The sequence below is a fragment of the Gekko japonicus genome, unplaced genomic scaffold, assembly GCF_001447785.1.
Source record: "Gekko japonicus isolate JY-2015 unplaced genomic scaffold, Gekko_japonicus_V1.1 scaffold1056, whole genome shotgun sequence".
NCBI lineage: Eukaryota > Metazoa > Chordata > Lepidosauria > Squamata > Gekkonidae > Gekko > Gekko japonicus.
Window position 1 is genome coordinate 340,388 of NW_015161431.1, and position 18,486 is coordinate 358,873.

The 18,486-nt window shown below is 44.3% G+C and overlaps 1 protein-coding gene across 1 annotated transcript in view; it reads right to left on the reverse strand.

Moving 5' to 3' along the window:
- Positions 1–16,627, reverse strand: part of LIN9 (lin-9 DREAM MuvB core complex component) — a 36,651-nt gene extending 20,024 nt beyond the window's left edge. The window contains exons 1-4 of the mRNA XM_015428973.1: positions 16,549–16,627; positions 9,335–9,367; positions 8,507–8,601; positions 2,182–2,286 (exon numbers count right to left, since the gene is read on the reverse strand). Coding sequence (XP_015284459.1) covers positions 2,182–2,286; positions 8,507–8,601; positions 9,335–9,367; positions 16,549–16,627 — 312 coding nt within the window. The remainder of the gene's footprint in view (positions 1–2,181; positions 2,287–8,506; positions 8,602–9,334; positions 9,368–16,548) is intronic.
- Positions 16,628–18,486: the final 1,859 nt, after the last annotated feature.

Genomic DNA, 18,486 nt, shown 5'->3' on the forward strand with positions numbered 1-18,486 from the left:
GCGCGGGTCTAATAGCTGCTGCTGGATCCCAGACTTCCGAAGAAGGGGGCCTCCACTGCGCACACACAGGAACTCCTGTACCCAGAATTAAACTGTGTTGGCCTTAAAGGTGCCCCTGGACTTGGACTGCATTCTCGGAAGCAACCAGGCGCCGGCTTCGTGGCGGGGAGTTCCACGGGAGCGGCCTTTGCCGGCAGCCTTTTGAGCCCGGGAATCATCTAGGCCGTAGGGCGTCTCCTGGCTGGGGGGGGCATTCCCGCGGGCTCCTCCTTCCCAGCAAGCCCCTTATTCAGACAAACGCGCACAGGATCGCGGCTGCGAGAGCGTGTGGGGGGGGTCTCCTTCAGAGCTTCTCCCACTGCCCGGCGCTCCCCTCGGCTGCAGGTGATGACGAGAGGCTGCGGGGATTCCCACGGCTGCACGCGGGATTTCCTGTTGGGGCGCTGATTGTGCCGGCGGCCTCGCGGATAGGCTCCCTGCCTACCTGCCTCGCCGGGCCGGACAATGCTCCCCTCGGCCCCCTTTCCCTCCCCCTTCTTGCCCTGGCCTGGCTGCGGCGGAGAGGCTGCCGGTGGCCGCCCCTGCCTCCTCTCATGCCCTCACGGCCTGCTCGCGCTCTAGGCGAAGGCCTAGTTCGCCTAGCGGGCGAGCGAGCCGGCCCTGAGCGCGGTGGTCAGAAGAGAACTGGCAGGATTGTCATGCCCCTCCTTTGGTCGTGCACAGCGGGGCCGGCGCGTGACTGGGGAGCGGGCACGAAAATCCCTTTCACTTTCAAGAGGAACCTATCAAGGTTGGCGCAGGTGCACTATATCTTAGAGGTGTGATGCACAGAGACCACGAAGAAGATCTGGAAGCACAAATCAAAAGTGCTTTTAAATGTACTTTTAGAATGCAGACTGTGGATGCAGGTAGTCTTTACTTGGAATGTGCTTTTTATTTTAACAATTTTGGTCCAACTACGAATAAATTGGGCTGTGGTGGCTCAAGTGGTTAAGACACTGAATTGCAGACCAGAAGGTCGGTAGTTCAGCAGTTCGAGAACCAAGTGCTGCATGACGGAGTGAGCTCCCGTCTCTGGTCCCAGATTCTGCCAACCTAGCAGTTCGAAAGCAAGAAAGTGCAAGTACATACATAGGTACCACTTTGGTGAGAAGGTAACAGCGTTCCATGCGCCATGGCGTTTAGTCATGCTGGCCACATGACCATGGAAACGTCTTTGGACAGCACTGGCTCTTCAGCTTGGAAACGGAGATGAGCACCGCATCCCTAGAGTCGGTTTGACTTGCTTTCGAGCAAGGGAACCTTTTACCTTTATCTTACAAACTACCTGTGTGTAATTTTATAAACATATAGGCTTGATATTGGGGTTGAGAACTATCAAGTAATCAGAGGTAGTGACAGTTCCCTACTGCTATAACTGCATCAAACTTAAAATTAGGATTTCTCTCCCTTATTAAAGCCCAGGAAAATCAAAGACTCCATTTTGTTTCCTATTATTGTTTGTCTCCTAAATCTGGAGCTGGATTTGCTCCCCCACCCCCATTTGTGCTCAGTAATCAGAACCTGACATGTTTTGCTCAGCTGTTTCAGCTCCACTGGTGCACTCATTTCTACTTTGCATAGAAGAATGCAAACTAGTGAAGAATGAACAGATCCAGTTTCTTGACTGGTTTTGTGCCTTAGCCTCGTGAAGGGATATATTAGCAGCAATAAGAAGATCCCTCACTTCAATAGACTCAGAAGGCTTAGCTCTGTATAGGACAGCACTTAATTAGAGCTGTTGGTTTGTTAGGGTTAGAGTTTTATAGCTACTGATTTTAACATTATGCCAACCTATCTTAGAATACTGTCTAGATTCAAATATTTCTGAATGTTGTTGCTGTTGTTAGCCATTCAGTCGTGTCTGACTCTTCATGAATCTATGGGCCAGCTCTCTCCATGTTTTCCAGTCTTGTACTGTTTCTTTGAGTTGTTCCGTGCTCAGGCTGGTGCCGACTTTTATGGTGTCTGAATATTACTAACTGTTAATTTTTCAATTTGGATTAAGTGTAATAATGCAATTGAAAAATTGAGTGTTTTTTTCCTGTTCATTTCATGAGTGGTTTTTCGTTATTTCTTGACAAGTATTAAGTTTTAGCCTAGCTATGGGAAAATGTAAACAAATTTTATATATAAGCATACCTGTGGAACCATCGCAACCCTCTGATTTCTTTTAGGTGATCTTGTACTTATTTGTCTTTCTTCTTCCTCACAAAAGGAACGGCTTCGTTTTGAACTTCTGAAGGGCTGGAATAAACAAATAAAAATCAAGATAACTGACTTGTTTCAATATAACAAACCCCTGATAAACAAGCACAGTGCTTCCTTTCCTACTATATGCTTTGATTCACGTAAAACGATTAAGGCCCAGAACCCATTAGTTTCCCTCTTACCTTTAACAAGTAATTTTACTTTCAGTTGAAAGTAACACATCTTCATGCAATGTTGTTGGCTCCTTTGTGTAAGCCTCTGTTAGTACTGATATTATATTTTATGATTTTGCAATGGGATAGGTATTGGTTTAATCCATCCCAAATCTTTATCTTTTAGTGTTTTAGGGGTAAGGAAAGTTACCCCTAAGTTTTTAAGGCCGAATAAATATTAGTGGATATACCTTTAATTCAGAATAGAGCTTTGTAAATAAAAGGAGAGACCGACATACAGGTGTGGCTGCAAACATTTTAGCCCAGCGCAACTGAATGCAGGAAGCCTGTACAAAAGTTGAATTAAGACTTAGACCTTATGGTCAGATTTGAAAATTGTTGAGCTTTTGGGGTAACTCTTTTTCTCCTGCTTTTTGAATTATAAATGGAGCATTTTTGTATACTCACATGTAGAATAAATTGGCAGCTCCTGTACCTGAGGAGACGGTCCATAACAGTGGGAACCTGTCTAGAAGCCAAATGGAATATACCAGAATCATTGGGATAAATAGTTAGATGAGCTTCAGGGGTAAGTTTATAACATACCCGGGTCTCTCTTTTCAAATTTAGAAAATCATTTAAAAATATATGTTTATAAAAAGATGTGACTTTATGCACAGCACCTGACAGATTACGACCTGATGAAGCTGAGGGAAATGAACACCAACCGGGGTCCGTTGTCGCAGGACTGTATATTAATGTGTTGCGTTAATATGAATGTATTATTGTCCACAAACTAAATAATTTTTGTACGCCTTGTATAAACTATTTTATTGGGAGAGTAATTTTTACTCCAGAGTTATACACAGTGTAACAGTCTATGAGCTGGGTTTTTTTTGGCTACAATCTCCAGGTGAGGGCTGAAGATCACTCAGAATTAAAACTGCTCTCCAAACAGTAGAGATCAGGGGCAGATAGCAGTAGGTTGATGGTTGGCTGGGAAGGAGATAAGGTTGCCAACTCCAGGTTGGAAAATTCCTGGAGATTTGAGGGGTGGAACCTGGAGAGGGTGGGGTTTGTGGAGGGGTGGGACCTCAGACAGGTACAATGCTACAGACTCCATGCTCCAAACCAGCCATTTCCTTCTCGTGGATCATTTTTGCCAATCTCCAGGTGAGGGCTGGAGATCACTCAGAATTACAAGTGCTCTCCAGATGGCAGAGATCAGTTCCCCTGGAGAAAATGGTGGGCTCTGTGTCATTACGCCCTGCTGAGTTGCCCCCCCCAAAAAAACAACAACAACAGCCATTGTGATGTAGCAGTTAGTGCTTCAGAACAGTGTCTTCCAGACCCAGGATCTTCCTGTGGAAGCTGATTGAGCTGCTTTGGTCACCACTGTGGAGAAAGACTGTACTTTTCCTAGGTAGAGGCTACAGGGAGGGGGAAGAGATGGAAACCTGAAGTCAGATGGGCAGATAATGGTATGTTGATGGTTGGCTGGGAAGGAAATAGAGTTGCCATCTCTGGACTGGGGAATTCCTGGAGATTTGAGGGGTGGACCCTGGAGATGGTGGGGTTTGAGGAGGAGTGGAACCTCAGACAGGTACAATGCCATAGACTCCACCCTCCAAACCAGCCATTTCCTCCTGGGGAATCACTGCTGCCATTCTCCAGGTGAGAGCTGGAGATCACTGAGAATTAAAACTGCTCTCCAGACGGCAGAGATCAGTTCCCCTGGAGAAAATCGCTGCTTTGCAGGGTGGACTCTGAATCATTATACCCTGCTGAGGACACTTCCCCTCCTGCTCGGGACCCCACTGAGGAGGAGAAAGACTGTACTTTTTCTAGGTAGAGGCTCCAGGTGTGTGTGTGGGGGAAATGGAAAGCTGAAGAGGGATAGATAATGGTATGTTGATGGCTGGCTGAGAAGGAGATAGAGTTGCTACCTCCAAGACAGGTAAAATGCCATAGACTTTAGACTCCAAACCAGCCATTTCCTCATGGGGAACCATTGTTGCCAATTGATGCTGAATGCCCAAGGCACCCACCCAGAGCCTCTTTCTAGAGCTCGTTGTATTTATTTCCACAACAGGCCTTATTTCTAGTAATGTAATAGAACACTAAGGCCACTCTCCCCAGCATCAGAAGTATATATATTTTTACAGTTTCTGCTTCTCCATGGAATATGTTGCTCAGAGGACAAAACAAAGCACTGGAGAAAATGTTCTTGAATAGGCCACAGACTACATTCAGAGATTCAGGGAAGTTGTATTAGGGGCCCACATCTTCTGAACTTCTTAATTTCTAAGAGGATCTCACAGCAGCTAAGACAAAATTCAGTAGAACAAATTACTCAATGCAGCAAAGTGGATCCAAAGACCATGTGAAAAGCTCTTCTTCATGAATTTCAGTATATTTAAAATGTACAACTTTAGAATCTTTCCCATGCTGTTAAAATTATTAATGTGGGGGATTCATTTAAGCTATATGTACCACTGAAAGTGGCTAACAATTGCTAAAATTGCTTACAGAAATCCTCCTGGCTATGGCCGTGCCCTGATCGTGACTAAAGAAGCTATGAAAGAAAAGACAGTGTGATAACAGTTCAAATGATAACCATCACATATGGTAATAAGCTTGGCAATTCTTTTTATACCCATATAATAGTGCAATCTCAAGCAGAATTACTCCTGTTTAAGCCTATTGACAGAATCACGGAGTTGGAAGGGACCTCCAAGGTCATCTAGTCCAACTCCCTGCACAATGTAGGAAATTCACAACTACCCCCCACCCCCAGTGACTCCTGCTCCATGCCCAGAAGATGGCAAAAAAAGCAACCCTCCAGGATCCCAAGTCAGACTAGTTAACTAAATTAATCTGAATGCCTGTCTTTAAAGGAGGAGAGTCCAAACCTGTTTCTAGCCCTTCTTTTCAAGGGACAGGGCAGCAAGTGCATCAGTTGCCTAGGAAAAAACAGCTCAGAGGACATTTAATTGCCTTCAGAAGCATTTAAATGCCTTTTAAGTCCCTTTCAACAGGGCAAGAAAGCTTAAAAGGGCACTCAAGAGTGGTACCTTTAATACATCTTCAAAACATCCCTTTCCGCTAGCCCAGTCCTGCTGTGTACCACCTAGGTCATGGTGAGTCTTTCAAAAGCATTCCTATGAGCCTTTGGGAAACATGTAAATTAGGGGAACGCAAAAGGCATTTAAATGTCCTCAGAGCTGTCTTCTCCCAGGTTCCATGATGTCCCCTCCCAAATTCCACAGTGGGAGGGAGAGGGAAGCCTGAGGGCAAACTGTGGCCCTCTCACCCTAGCTGCTACCAGCAGCAGGCAGCAGGGGTCTCCTCAAAAATAAGGGGGAATTTCAGACAGGCGATAGATTCCGGAAGGGAACCAGTTCTCAAACGGGTTCTGGTCTGTCATTTCAGACAGAACCCGTTTGAGAACCGGTTCCCTTCCAGAATCTATTTGCCATTTCATACACAAACGTTTCAGTCCCGTTTAGGAACTGGGACTGAAGCGTTTTACCTGTCATCCACTTCCAAGTGGTCTCCAGTGCCCTCTCCCGGTTCCGATACGCTTTTTTCCCGCCTTTTTTCGCCCGCGCGGGCGATCTCCGGCTGTTTTTTTAAAAAACGGTCGATTTATAGCGTTATAGCGCTATAACGGTATATCGGAATAGCATTATATCAATCCCATTGGAATGCATGGAGTGTTTTGTTATACTGCTATAGTGCTATAGCGCTATAAATCAAACTTTAAAAAAAAACAATCACCCACGCGGGAGGAAAACGGCAGGAAAACAAAACGGTGCAAGTCTGAAATGCCAAACCGCTTCTGATCCGGCTCATTTCAGGTAGGGGCAAGCCCTGTGTGAAATGGCAGCCCTGTACCGGTTCACTTCAAAACGGATGATTGCCGGCTTGAAACCGTGTGAAACTGGGTAATGTGAAATTCCCCAAGGTTTCTGGCATGGCTTTTAATTAAAAGGGTGGGGCCCTAAACTGCCCCACTGTAGCTATGTGCCTGTCCTGGGTGCTGTCAGGCCAACCACGTGCCTTCTAGATCTGTGTCCCTCATGGCTGGTGAAAGCGGGTTATGAGAGGATACAGGGCCTGCTGATAGACACTGTCAATCTGTCCCTGGAAAAACAGGTCTATCCAGAGGGTCTCAAGCAGGCCATGGTTGTACGCTCTTGCTCTGGATGCTTCAGATCCTGCCAATTACCGCCCAGTTTGAATTTATTATTTCTGGTCAAGGTAACTGACATAGCAGTAGCCAAGCAGCTCCAGAGTTTCCTGAATGATGCATCAAGCAATTGGGTGCATTCCAGTCCAGCTTCTGCCCCAGCCACAGGATGGAGACAGTGCTGGTTGCCCTGACAGACAACCTCCATAGACAGCTGGATTGTGACGGGTCGGTGCTGCTGTTGTTAGATCTCACAGCAGCATTCGACACGGTTGACTATGATCTTTTGACCCACTGCCTCACTGATGTGGGAATTTGTGGGGTGGCCCTCCAATGATTTGCCTCATTTCTCCATGGTTGTCGACAGAGGGTGGCACAGGGAGGCAACATGTCCTCTAGGCATCCCTTAATATGTGGGGTCCTTCAGAGGGCACCTCTCTCCCCGATGTTGTTTAACATCTATATGTGTCCCTCTGCTCAGCTGGCTTGGCGTTTCAGGCTTGGGTGTTGTCAGTATTGCCATGAGTCTGGGGCCACGGTGGGGTGGTTAAAAAAGAGCAGACTGAGACTGAATCCTACTAAGATGGAGGTTCTGTGGGGGGGGGGCTTCACAGCTAGGGCAGATTTCCTGCTCTTGATGGGGCACCATTGACACTGGCACAGTGCATCAAGAGTTTGGGCGTGATCTTGGATGCCTCCCTGACTATGGAGGCCCAAGTCACACATATTGCTAGGCTGGCGTTTTTCATCTCAGCCAGGTCCAGCAACTGACCTATTTCTTGTCATGCCCTGACTTACCCACAGTAATCCACGCAATGGTCACCTCCAGGCTAGACTACTGCGAGTTGCTCTATGCTGGCTCATCCTTGAGGCTGATCTGGAAGCTTCAGCCAGAATGCGGCGGTGTGGGTCTTGATGGGAACGTCATGGATGACACACATACAACCTGTGTGGTGCCAGCTGCACTGGCTTTCAGTAGAATTCTGAGCCAAGTTCAAGGCTTTGGTGTTGACCTTTAAGGCCAATGTTGACCTTCAGGGACCAATGTATCTGCACGACCAAAGCCTCTGGTATGTCCCTGTGAGAGCGTTACGCTCTTTGGATAGCCATCTACTGGTGGTCCCTGGCCCCAAAGATGTCCGGCTGTTTGCGACCAGGGCCAGGGCTTTCTCAGTTCTGGCCCCAACTTGGTGGAATTCTTTGCCGAACACCACTAGGGCATTGCAGGATCTTAGGCAATTCTGCAGGGCCTGTAAGGTGAAGATGTTCCGCTAGGCTTTTGTTTAAGGACAGCAAGTTTCCACTCTAGCTGGCACCCTTTTATGCTCTCCAGATCATTTTTCATTTTGTCCCCCCTCCTCCTCTGCCCATGAGGTGGCTGGGCAGTCCAGAAAAGGGGGGGGGGGATTTTTTAGTTTGCCATCTGAAGTTTCAATTTACCTACTGATATTAATGTATTTTATTTTTTTATAGTGATGTTTTTATTCATTGTTATACATTGCCCAGAGCCCTACGGTAGCAGGGATGGACGATTTAGAAATCATCATCATCATCGTTCTATATGAGCTTTTATAATGAAATAACTGAGGGGGAATATATGCTTTTAAAAATAATTCCAGAGTTGTAGCAGTGGAAAAAAAGCACAGATAGTATATCTGAGGGCAAAGAATAAGAGGACCTTTCACCCTACTGCTATGCATGTTTACTGAGTATTAGTGAGTTCAGTGGGGTTTACTCTGAAGAAAGCACACATAGGATTGCAGTCTTAGCTTTGATGACAATGTTAGAACTATAGAAATAACTCTGAAAATGCAACTGCAGTATAAGCTCAGAATCTCAACATGTAAAAAGGCCAAATGAAAGCTAATATGGGTTTAGGGAGCCACCAGTATAGGTCAATGTTATCCCTCACCATTTCTACTGCAGCTCCCGCATTCTTGCCTTTCCAAATGGGTGTTTTCTGCAGAGAAGTGAACTTTTCATTCCATGTGTTGGATAAACTTCCCTCTGTTATGAACAAATCACACATCATAAATACAATTGTTTCCACATATGTGAAATAAGCAGAATAACGATCATTCTAAAATCCATTACAAAATAGAAAGTAAGATTTCACAATATTAATACTATATTTTTGTCTGCCACAGTCACATGGAAAACAGGGAATGGGGGTATGTTTAATTTTCACAGCAAAATGGCTCATGGGTAAGGGAAACTAAACCTTCTCTGTACCTATCACTCACATACCTATAGCTCCCCCCCCTTCCCTGAAGTACTATTTTCCTAGCAGAATTTGCAGCTGATATCAGAGGTCGGATAATAAAAACAAGGACCTGAGAGATGAGCCTTGGATGTGGGGTGGGGGTGATTTAGTAACTTTCATTTGCACTTTATTTTGCCTTAAAAATCTGTTTTCTGATTTTTCATATCTCTATTTCTGTATATGAAAACTGTATGTAATCAACAAGTCTAAGAAACACAAGCGTGTCTGTCTCATTGCAGGCATGTTGTGAAATAAGCATGCATAATTATTATGCATCATACACAAGTATGATGGCCACAAGACACAGGCTCCTTTTTTTCTTACTTCTGAATCTGTTGGTGCCTACTTCATCCACAGAAATTGTAATTCAGCTAACCTTACTTTCCCACTTATAGAACGAGCTGTCATTAAATTTCATTCACATTTGTGACTGTTTCTTTAATGACTGCTACAACCTAAGAAATAAACATGTCTTACCTTTCAAGCTCACTAGGGCTTTTGCTGATGAACCTGCAATTAGTAACATAAAGTCAGTACAAATTATAATGTCTCACAGTAGAATCATAGATTGCAATGTTGATGTCTCAGATAGCCAACTTAATTTTCTGCATTAGAACCAGTTAAAATATATCTATGATGATAGATAGATCGATCTGGGTAAGTGTCACCACACGTACTCCCTTTCAGGTATATGATACATGTGGACTCTTTAACATGAATTTGCGACACCTGTCCAGAACCAGTACCAGTTTGACGGAATTAAGCTCTTCCCACTTCCACAGCCTGGCTAGCTTGGACAACTGACACACTCACCAATTAAGGGGGAGCAGAACATGTGATTTAGGAATCTTTACCTGAATAGTGGGCAAGCAAAACTCTAAGTCCCTCTATGAGAGCCAGTTTGGTGTAGTGGTTAAGAGCACAGACTCTAATCTGGGAGAACCGGGTCTGATTCCCACTTCTCCACATGCAGCTGCTGGTGTGACCTTGAGTCAATCATAAGTTCTTTCAGAGCTGTTTTCTCAAGGGCAGTTTTCTAGAGAGCTCTCTCAGCCCCACCTATATCACAGGGTGTCTGTTATGGGGAGGCAGAGGGATTGTAAATCGCTCTGAGACTCCCTCTGGGTAGTGAAGGGCAGGGTATAAATCCAACCTCCTCCTCCTCCTCCTCTTCTTATAGTAACCATGAAACAACCAGATCTTTTTCAAAGCAAGGTCTAGAGTTTATTTAGGGGAATATAAGGGTACAGGAATCAAAAAGGTAATCAAGCATAAGAACAGTGAAATTGTTTTGTTCAGAAAGACACACATATGAAGAGTTGCATGAGAAGAGAGAAATTTAAAAGAAAGCCAAACCTCTGGCTGAGTGGGAATTCTGCACCAGAGAATGGTCACAAAGAGAAGTGTGTATGGGGAGAAGGTAGAATTTAAAGAAGGGGAAAGGAGAATTTTTAAGAGAAAGGTAGTGAACAGAGAAGGAGTTTACCTATCCTCAGTCTGCTGATCTGGGTAGAGTAATTTGGATAATCCAGAGATTCAGGGCAGAAGACTATAGACAGACTTCCCAAAGGTCCCAAGAAAATAGTAAGGAGGTTTGCTGGTTTCAGAAGAGGGGAATGGACAGCCTCTGAGCCAGCAGAGCAGTGAGACTGCATAATTTTGGCTGGCAGAACAGTGAAAGTTATAAGGACAGCCACAACATAATATCAGAGAATTGTAAAATCCAGGAATTCAGGGTGAGTCCAGAATGAGGATGTCCAAGTTTCCTGATTTGGACTGAGTTAGGAATGGGGGGTTTCCAGAAAGGTAACAAAAAGTTATTGCCTCTAGGCAAAGTGGACAAAAGAGCTGGCAGAGTGGAGGCTTCATCCATGCCTAAGTCAGGTTGGGAGGAGACATTCAGAAAAAGTCAGTCAAGCAATCAAACACACCTGGTTGCGCAACAGTAATTAGAGTTTGTACTTGAAAAGATTTGCCCTTGCTGATGAAATTACATTGATAGATCTAGGTGGGTGCCTGACCCCTGTGGTGATGTGGTCCAAGGAGAACCTTGGCTCATCTTCTCCAAAGCATGGCCCTGCTAGCTCCTAAAATGGCCACCAAATAAAATTTATGGAGTCAGAGCAGACAGCACAATCTGGGAAGAGGGTCCCAGATAAACACAGAACTAAATTTGTTTAACTATTATGGCTCCCAACCAAGAAGTTTCATTCCAGAAATCACGAATTCTATGAAGGAGCACTGTATTCTAAGAAAAAAAAACATTAGTGCCCTCACAAAGCCACACCTTCTCAGGGGATGCCACAACAGTGAAACAAGTATACGTATAACAAGAAAGGGAGCTGTATTAATTTATAGCAGCAAAAGCTATACGGAGTTCTGCTGCACCTAAAGACTGATAAATCAAGGCATATGATTTTGTGGGGTACAGTCCATCTTGTCAGATGTTATTTATTAGGAAGCAAACTTGAATTCAATAGAATATATTTTTGAGTAAGTATGCACAGAACAGGAGCTGCGGAGGCTCAAGTGGTTAAGACGCTGAACTGCAGGCTGGAAGGTCGGTAGTTCAGCAGTTTGAGACACGAGTGCTGTATGACGGAGTGAGCTCCCGTCTCTCATTCCAACTCCTGCCAACCTAGCAGTTCGAAAGCAAGAAATTGCAAGTAGATAAATAAGTACCGCTTTGGTGGGAAGGTAACAGTGTTCTGTGCGCCTCGGCGTTTAGAAACGCCGGCCACATGACCACAGAAATGTCTTTGGACAGCACTGGCTTTTCAGCTTGAAAATGGAGATGAGCACCGCAACCCTAGAGTCGGACTTGAATGGCTTTCGAGCAAGGGAAACCTTTACCTTTACCTATGCACAGAACAATGCAGCCAGTCTAGTTTTTTAGTATAGTCCAATTCAAAATTAAATAGCATCAGTGCAGTTAATGCCTGCAATATCCTTCAAGCCTCATAGGAGGCTTAGAAGCTTTCAGTAAAATGGAAGAACAGGATGATGCCCTTGCAAAATTTCTGTTTACAATGGGCTAAATATTTCTTTCAGCAAACATATAGCCAATGTGAGGTCACTAATACAGCTGTGCCAAACATGTTTCCAAAACCAAGCACAATCGTCCAGTTTTTAAAGCAGCGTTAGAGGACACCCCCCCACACACACAGTGATATCAGGTTTTGCATAGTGGAGGATGAAAGATGTAACCACTTTTCATCCACTGCTCCAACCCCAAAGTAAGTATTTAGGTGGTTATGTCTTCATCAGTCATCCCAGCTCTGGTATTGCACAACCAGCACCAATTCGGGCTGAGTAACAAACATTATACTATTAAGCCACCTTGGCAGCTCTTGTAAGGCCAGAAAGGTAGAGGATATAATTGCAAAGAAAATTGCAAAGAAAAAAATGTAGTGGAGACAAGACATTAGGCTGCTCTAATTTACAACAGAAGATGCACAATATACAAGTGAGAACTGGCAAAACTATGCTGTAACTTCTCTCCCCTCTCTAATTTTCCAAAGTCTTCTAGTCTATGGTAGCCAAAAGAAGACACTTTAAGAAGATGCTTTAAAAGCTTTACATCACTATTGATGTTCTCATAATGGATACATAAAGTAAGAAATTACTTACATTGACAAAAGAAAGAGATGAATCTGGTGATATTTCTAGAAGTTATGAATCTACTCTGATGACAAACATTGATTTGTGAATATATTCTTGGATTGTTGGTGCAGGTAAACTGGAGTTTAGTATATTCCTTTAGATGTGGAAGTGACTGGTAGATTTATAAGGAATATAAAGAGAAAACTACACTACTTCCCTGTGCTTACCTAAGCTTATTTGAATAGATTTTGTTATACTAGCATAGCTGCTTTAAGATGAAAAGAAACAGATTTCATACAAATTCTCTAACAACCCAAAATTGTGGCTCACCTACGCAAGACTCTATGTAGATAGGATCAGAGTAAGGGCTAGGGCAGGGCATTACAATGGTAAGAAGAGATCTAGCCTCAAAAATCAAATATAATTTTCAAGAATTTTTAATATGTTAACTTTGTTAGAACTACAAAAAAGTCAACTGAATCATCAATAGGTTTGATACCTTTACTAATTATAAAACCAAATTAGCATCTGACCAATTCTTTGGCAGAAGCGAAATGACAAGAAAGGGGTATTTCTTGGTTCCAGCAACAAGCAAGAGGAAATCACAGTTGTTTAGCCTAGGCAGTGACATTTACCACAGGTGATTGCTTGTGCTCCTGTTTCGAAGCCTGCAGTTATACAAGGTTGTTAGTAACTTTGCCGTACTGCTAACTTTTCTCCTGATGCCTGGGGCAAGAAGATCACACACACACACACACACACACACACACACACACACACACACACACACACACACAGAGAGAGAGAGAGTTTTACTAACACAGTACACCATACAGTAATATATCAATAAACTTCTACTTACATAATGGCATTCTTGACTTTGTGGACTACTTGATCATGGTCAACTGACAATACTTGAGAGGTCATCTTAAATGTGCCAACAGTGAAACACTATATTGCACAGAACAACAGCATACAGATTTGCTGCTCAAATTGCATAAAAATAGAACTAGCCACAGCCCAAGTCAAGTCCAAGAGAAAGAGAGCAACAGAGAGAAAAAAAGGCTCTTAGGGCTCACAACAACACAGTAGATTGCACTCTGCAATCCACCTGTGTGTCCTGATTCATGAGTTCAAAAAACACTGGCTTAGGAAAAGGCCATAATTAGTTTTCCCAGCTGTAAGTGGTGGTACAATAGTTCTTGTCTACAGAATCAACACATATAAGATCAGACTACTAGGTTATTTTCCTAGACTACTTTATAAAATTTAAATGGGAATTATTTCTAAGTAAAAAATTTTAGAGTCAGAATGCAAAAGTAGTAGACAAATATTTACCCAAAGAGAGCTGGAGGAAAACTTCAAAAACAGGATGCCGACATTTGATACAAAAATGTAGCACCACAGATAAATACTAGACAGGAGTATTGTATCGATTCTGTGCTTTAAAACTTACATATTCTGTAAGCACTACTTTGCATCCTACAAACTGAATAAATTAGGCTGCATGCATATTGGTTTATTTTACATAATTTATTTCACTTTTTGGTAGTCACAGGTGGAACAAGTGGAAATCCACAGGCTGGTCCAAACACTATAAAAACCTCCATGCAGAGTAGAATTTGAATGGAGATCTCTTTGATCCTAGTTTGACATACTAACCATACAATACTGGCTTTCTAGATTACCTGTGAGTTAAGATAAATTAGGGGGTTCTAGCAGGAGTTCTTTGAACTCCAGGGATGCTAGGAATTTTTCTTTAAAATGGTAATGTGCGATATAGACTAAATAGCTTCGTGATGGTATCTGTGTACTAAAAGTGTATTTGCTTGAAAGAAGGCAGCCAGGAAGATAAGACAGTCTTAGTGGTAACTTTCTAAGAATCAAAGAGCTCCCCAAAGATACTCTAAGAATTCAGAGGAAATGTTCATTTTCACAAGCAGCAGATAAGGAGATAAAGCTGTGTTTAGCCCTGCAGGTTGGGGTTGACAAGATGGAATGCTCACCAATGGGGGGGGGGGAAATGAAAAAATCTAGCACACTGTGGGAATAGGTAGGCTAGAACCATTTTCCCTAATCTTCTGAAAAAAGCATTTTCCATGGGTGACTCTTCTTTCTCACATGGATCAGGAGGAAAATTATCTTGAGGTCAGGCTAGCCAGTAATCTAGGCTGTGGGTACCTTGGATTAACTTCTAAATTTTGCTAAATAAATATTTACTGGGCAGTCTCCTTTGACATACAAAGCTACTGATGTCTAAGACACACATCTCCCCCTTCCTAAGATTCTCTCCTCTACAATTTTATTCTCACAACCACCCTGTGAGACATTAAAGAGAAAGTTCAACTAGTCCCAAGTCATTCTCAGTGCAATCCTATGCAAACATACTCCATTCTAGGACCACCGTGGGCTCTGACTGGAATAACTCTGCATAGAATCACACTATAAGCTTACTTCATGTGAATGAGAATTTGAATTTACGTCACCTCAATCCTAGACTCTACAACACAGTGGTCCTCATGCAAGTTAATATGTATATGCAACTCAGTCCAATCCTATGCAAACATACTCCATTCTAGGACCACCGTGGGCTCTGACTGGAATAACTGCATAGAATCACACTATAAGCTTACTTCATGCGAATGAGAATTTGAATTTAGGTCACCCCAATCCTAGACTCTACAACACAGTGGTCCTCATGCAAGTTAATATGTATATGCAACTATAAGAACATAAGAGAAGCCAAAGCTGGATCAGGCCAATGGCCCATCTAGTCCAACACTCTGTCACACAGCGGCCAAAAATACCAGGTGCCATCAGGAAGTCCAGCAGTGGGGCCAGGACACTAGAAGCTCTGCCACCGTTGCCCCCCCCCCCCAAGCACCAAGAATACAGAGCATCACTTGCCCCAAATCGAGAGTTCCTATCTATACCTTGTGGCTAATAGCCACTGATGGACCTCTGCTCCATATGTTTATCTAGTTCCCTCTTGAAGCCATCCATGCTTGTAGCTGCCATCACCTCCTGTGACAGTGAATTCCCTGTGTTAATCACTCTTTGGGTGAAAAAGTACTTCCTTTTATCCGTTCTAACCCGACTGCTCAGCAATTTCATTGAGTGCCCACAAGTTTTTGCTACCCTTCCAAAACAGTGCCTAGATAAACCATACAGGCAGCACCACTTTATAATGCAACTACTGTTTCTTCAGGTGCAACATACATGCCAATCCAAGCCACATAACAGGAAGCACATTCCTTTGTCTAAGTGAATATCCCCAAAACCATGTTCTGTCCTTTGATTCTGTACTCAGACATATTAATATTTATTAAAATACTTTACATATACATGAGAAAGTCAAAGGGGGAAAAGGAACTGTCTTTTGTAGCTCTTTAGCTACATGGGACCAGAGAGTTAGAAATAAAGATTTATTTATCCATATAAGAAAACTCTTTCTTAAGCAGCATTTTTTCTTTTGTTTTTACTACAGTAGGCAGGAAACAGAAGGCAAATGTCACGTCAACCCCCAGGAGCTGGATGCCCAAGACGGGACAGAGCTTATGCTGCACTGCCTGCAGTCTCTCTGCACTGGAAAGGTGCAATGTCAGTGCCACCCAGGGCCTTGAACAAAACACAAAGCTGCTCTGCCGGGCTTGAAAGGCGTGCCGCACTCCCAGCCCATCAGTGACATCGCCCGGCCTGCGCTAGGTCTGGGGGTACAGGCAGGGCGCGCCTCACCCCCGAGAGGAAAAGCGGCGGAGGTTACATAACAGCGGCTTCCGGCCCCGCTCTGCCGGTCTCCCCAAGGAGGGAGCTCAAGAGACCAGCTGTCGGGGAACGCACCGGAGAGCGGAGCTAGGCCGGGCTGGGGACTGAGGAAGGAGACTGTGGCTTCGGCCCCGCTCTGCTCCGGAGCCCATAACAACAGCCACAGCAGCAGGCTCCAGAGCAAGCAGCGAGCGCAACCGCAGCACTAGACCAAGAAAAGGGAGCAGCTTGAAGGTCCCGTACCCAGAGCCGCTCTCCTGGGCGCGGCAGTATAAGAAGGACTGGCAGCGGGGCACAGCCAAGGGGCACAGGTCGCTACTCACTCTCGTCAGGCAGCTGATCCAACTCCGCCATCTTGAAGGAGCCGCGCCGCTTTTTCAAAGGCTGCCTGCCGCGGTGCATTGTGGGCAGAGGAGACTCGGTCCTCCAGCCTGCCTGACTGGCGAACGGCGAGGCAAGTCGCGGAGGCTGCCTGAGCTTCGTCAACGCAGGGGCGGGAGTTTAGGAGGCTCGCGCGCTCCGCTGTGTTACCGGTGGGTGGGATTCGGAGGGCTCAGGTAGAGCTGGGGCTCGTTTCGCGGCAGGGGCCGGCGGGAGGGGACTGAGCAGAAGTGGCGGCGCGGCAGCACCTGGTGGGTGACTCCGTCAGGCAGCCTGCTTAATGCTGTCCCCTCTGGTTAAAAACAACAACAACACAAAAAACAAGAGACATGCAACGGTATCCCCCCCTTAAGAGACATGTAACGACGCCCACCCGCGAAACTTCTTTACTGCAGTCCCTCTTGGCAGATTTCGCTTCGCTCTCTCTCTCGCCCTTCCGCGCCTGATCTGAAATCTCTGTTTCTACAATCTTTAGGTATTTTCAAAAACAGATGATTTAATCTGCCACAACTACCTTGCCTCCATTAAAAAAATACATTTATTAAAAATTCCACCATATCTATACAACCATATCCTACAGAACTCAACCAAAGATAAAGTAGTTCTATTCATAGTCAAGTACAACACAGAGAAATCCAAAGTATATCCATTACTAAATAATTCCTTCAGTCTAAAAATTTAATAACTCCTTATAATGTATATTAGAGGAGACAATTTCCTTATCTTACAAAAATTTAACAATAGGAGACCAAATTGCTTGAAAATTTTTACAATAAACTTCAAAATTCTGACTACCTGTAGAATAATCTATTTTACCGAGCAAGTACCTTGCCTCTAAATATCCTAGACCCACATTTTGTGCCAGTGTGCAATAATGAGACCCACTTTTGTTTCCCCCACACACACCCATCTCTTTTTCCTTCCCTCTCTTTTCTACTTTGTCAGTCAGCAGCTCACAATAGCTATTCTGCTGTTAGGAGCCTTGATCTTAAGAACATAAGAGAAGCCAATGTTGGATCAGGCCAGTGGCCCATCCAGTCCAACACTCTGTCAACACAGTGGCCAAAAATACCAGGTGCCATCAGGAGGTCCAGCAGTGGGGCCAGGACACTAGAAGCCCTCCCACTGTTGCCCCCCCCCCCAAAGCACCAAGAATACAGAGCATCACTTGCCCCAGCCTGAGAGTTCCTATCTGTACCTTGTGGCTAATAGCCACTGATGGACTTCTGCACCATATCTATATATCTAATAGCGAAGGCATCCCCTGCGTGCAGATATCTAAATCCGCACATCAGGGGCACCTGGGGGCAGGGATATTTTCCTGCACACTTGGGGCAGTCCCCAAGTGTGCACAAAAATCTAAAAAGTTGAAAAAATATAGGGGGGATATTTAAATCCCCCCAAAAGTAAAATAGCCTTTGTTTGTTAACCATGCAGGCCTTTTTCTGTACCTATTTGTGCTTTTCCTAACCCACAGTATATATTTTTTCTGAGCTTCTAGGATTGTAGTTTTAAATAGTCTCCAAGCTTCCCTAATGGTTTTGACCCTTTCTACTTTTCCTTTCAGTTTCTTCCTCACATGTCCCCTCATATCAGAGAAGTTACCACTTTTAAAGTTAAAAGTGTTTGTGTCAGTCTTTTTGGCCAACTCCCTATTTATACAAATGTTGAACTCAATAACATTATGGTCACTGTTCCCCAGCAGTGCAATCACTTTTACATCTCTCACCAGGACTTGGGCGTTAGGTAGGACCAAATCCAGGATCGCCTCTCCCCTGGTAGGTTCTGTGACCATCTGTTCCATAGCACAGTCATTAAGAGTGTCTAGAAACTCAATCTCTTTTTCCCGATTTGAACACATATTGACCCAATCAATGTGT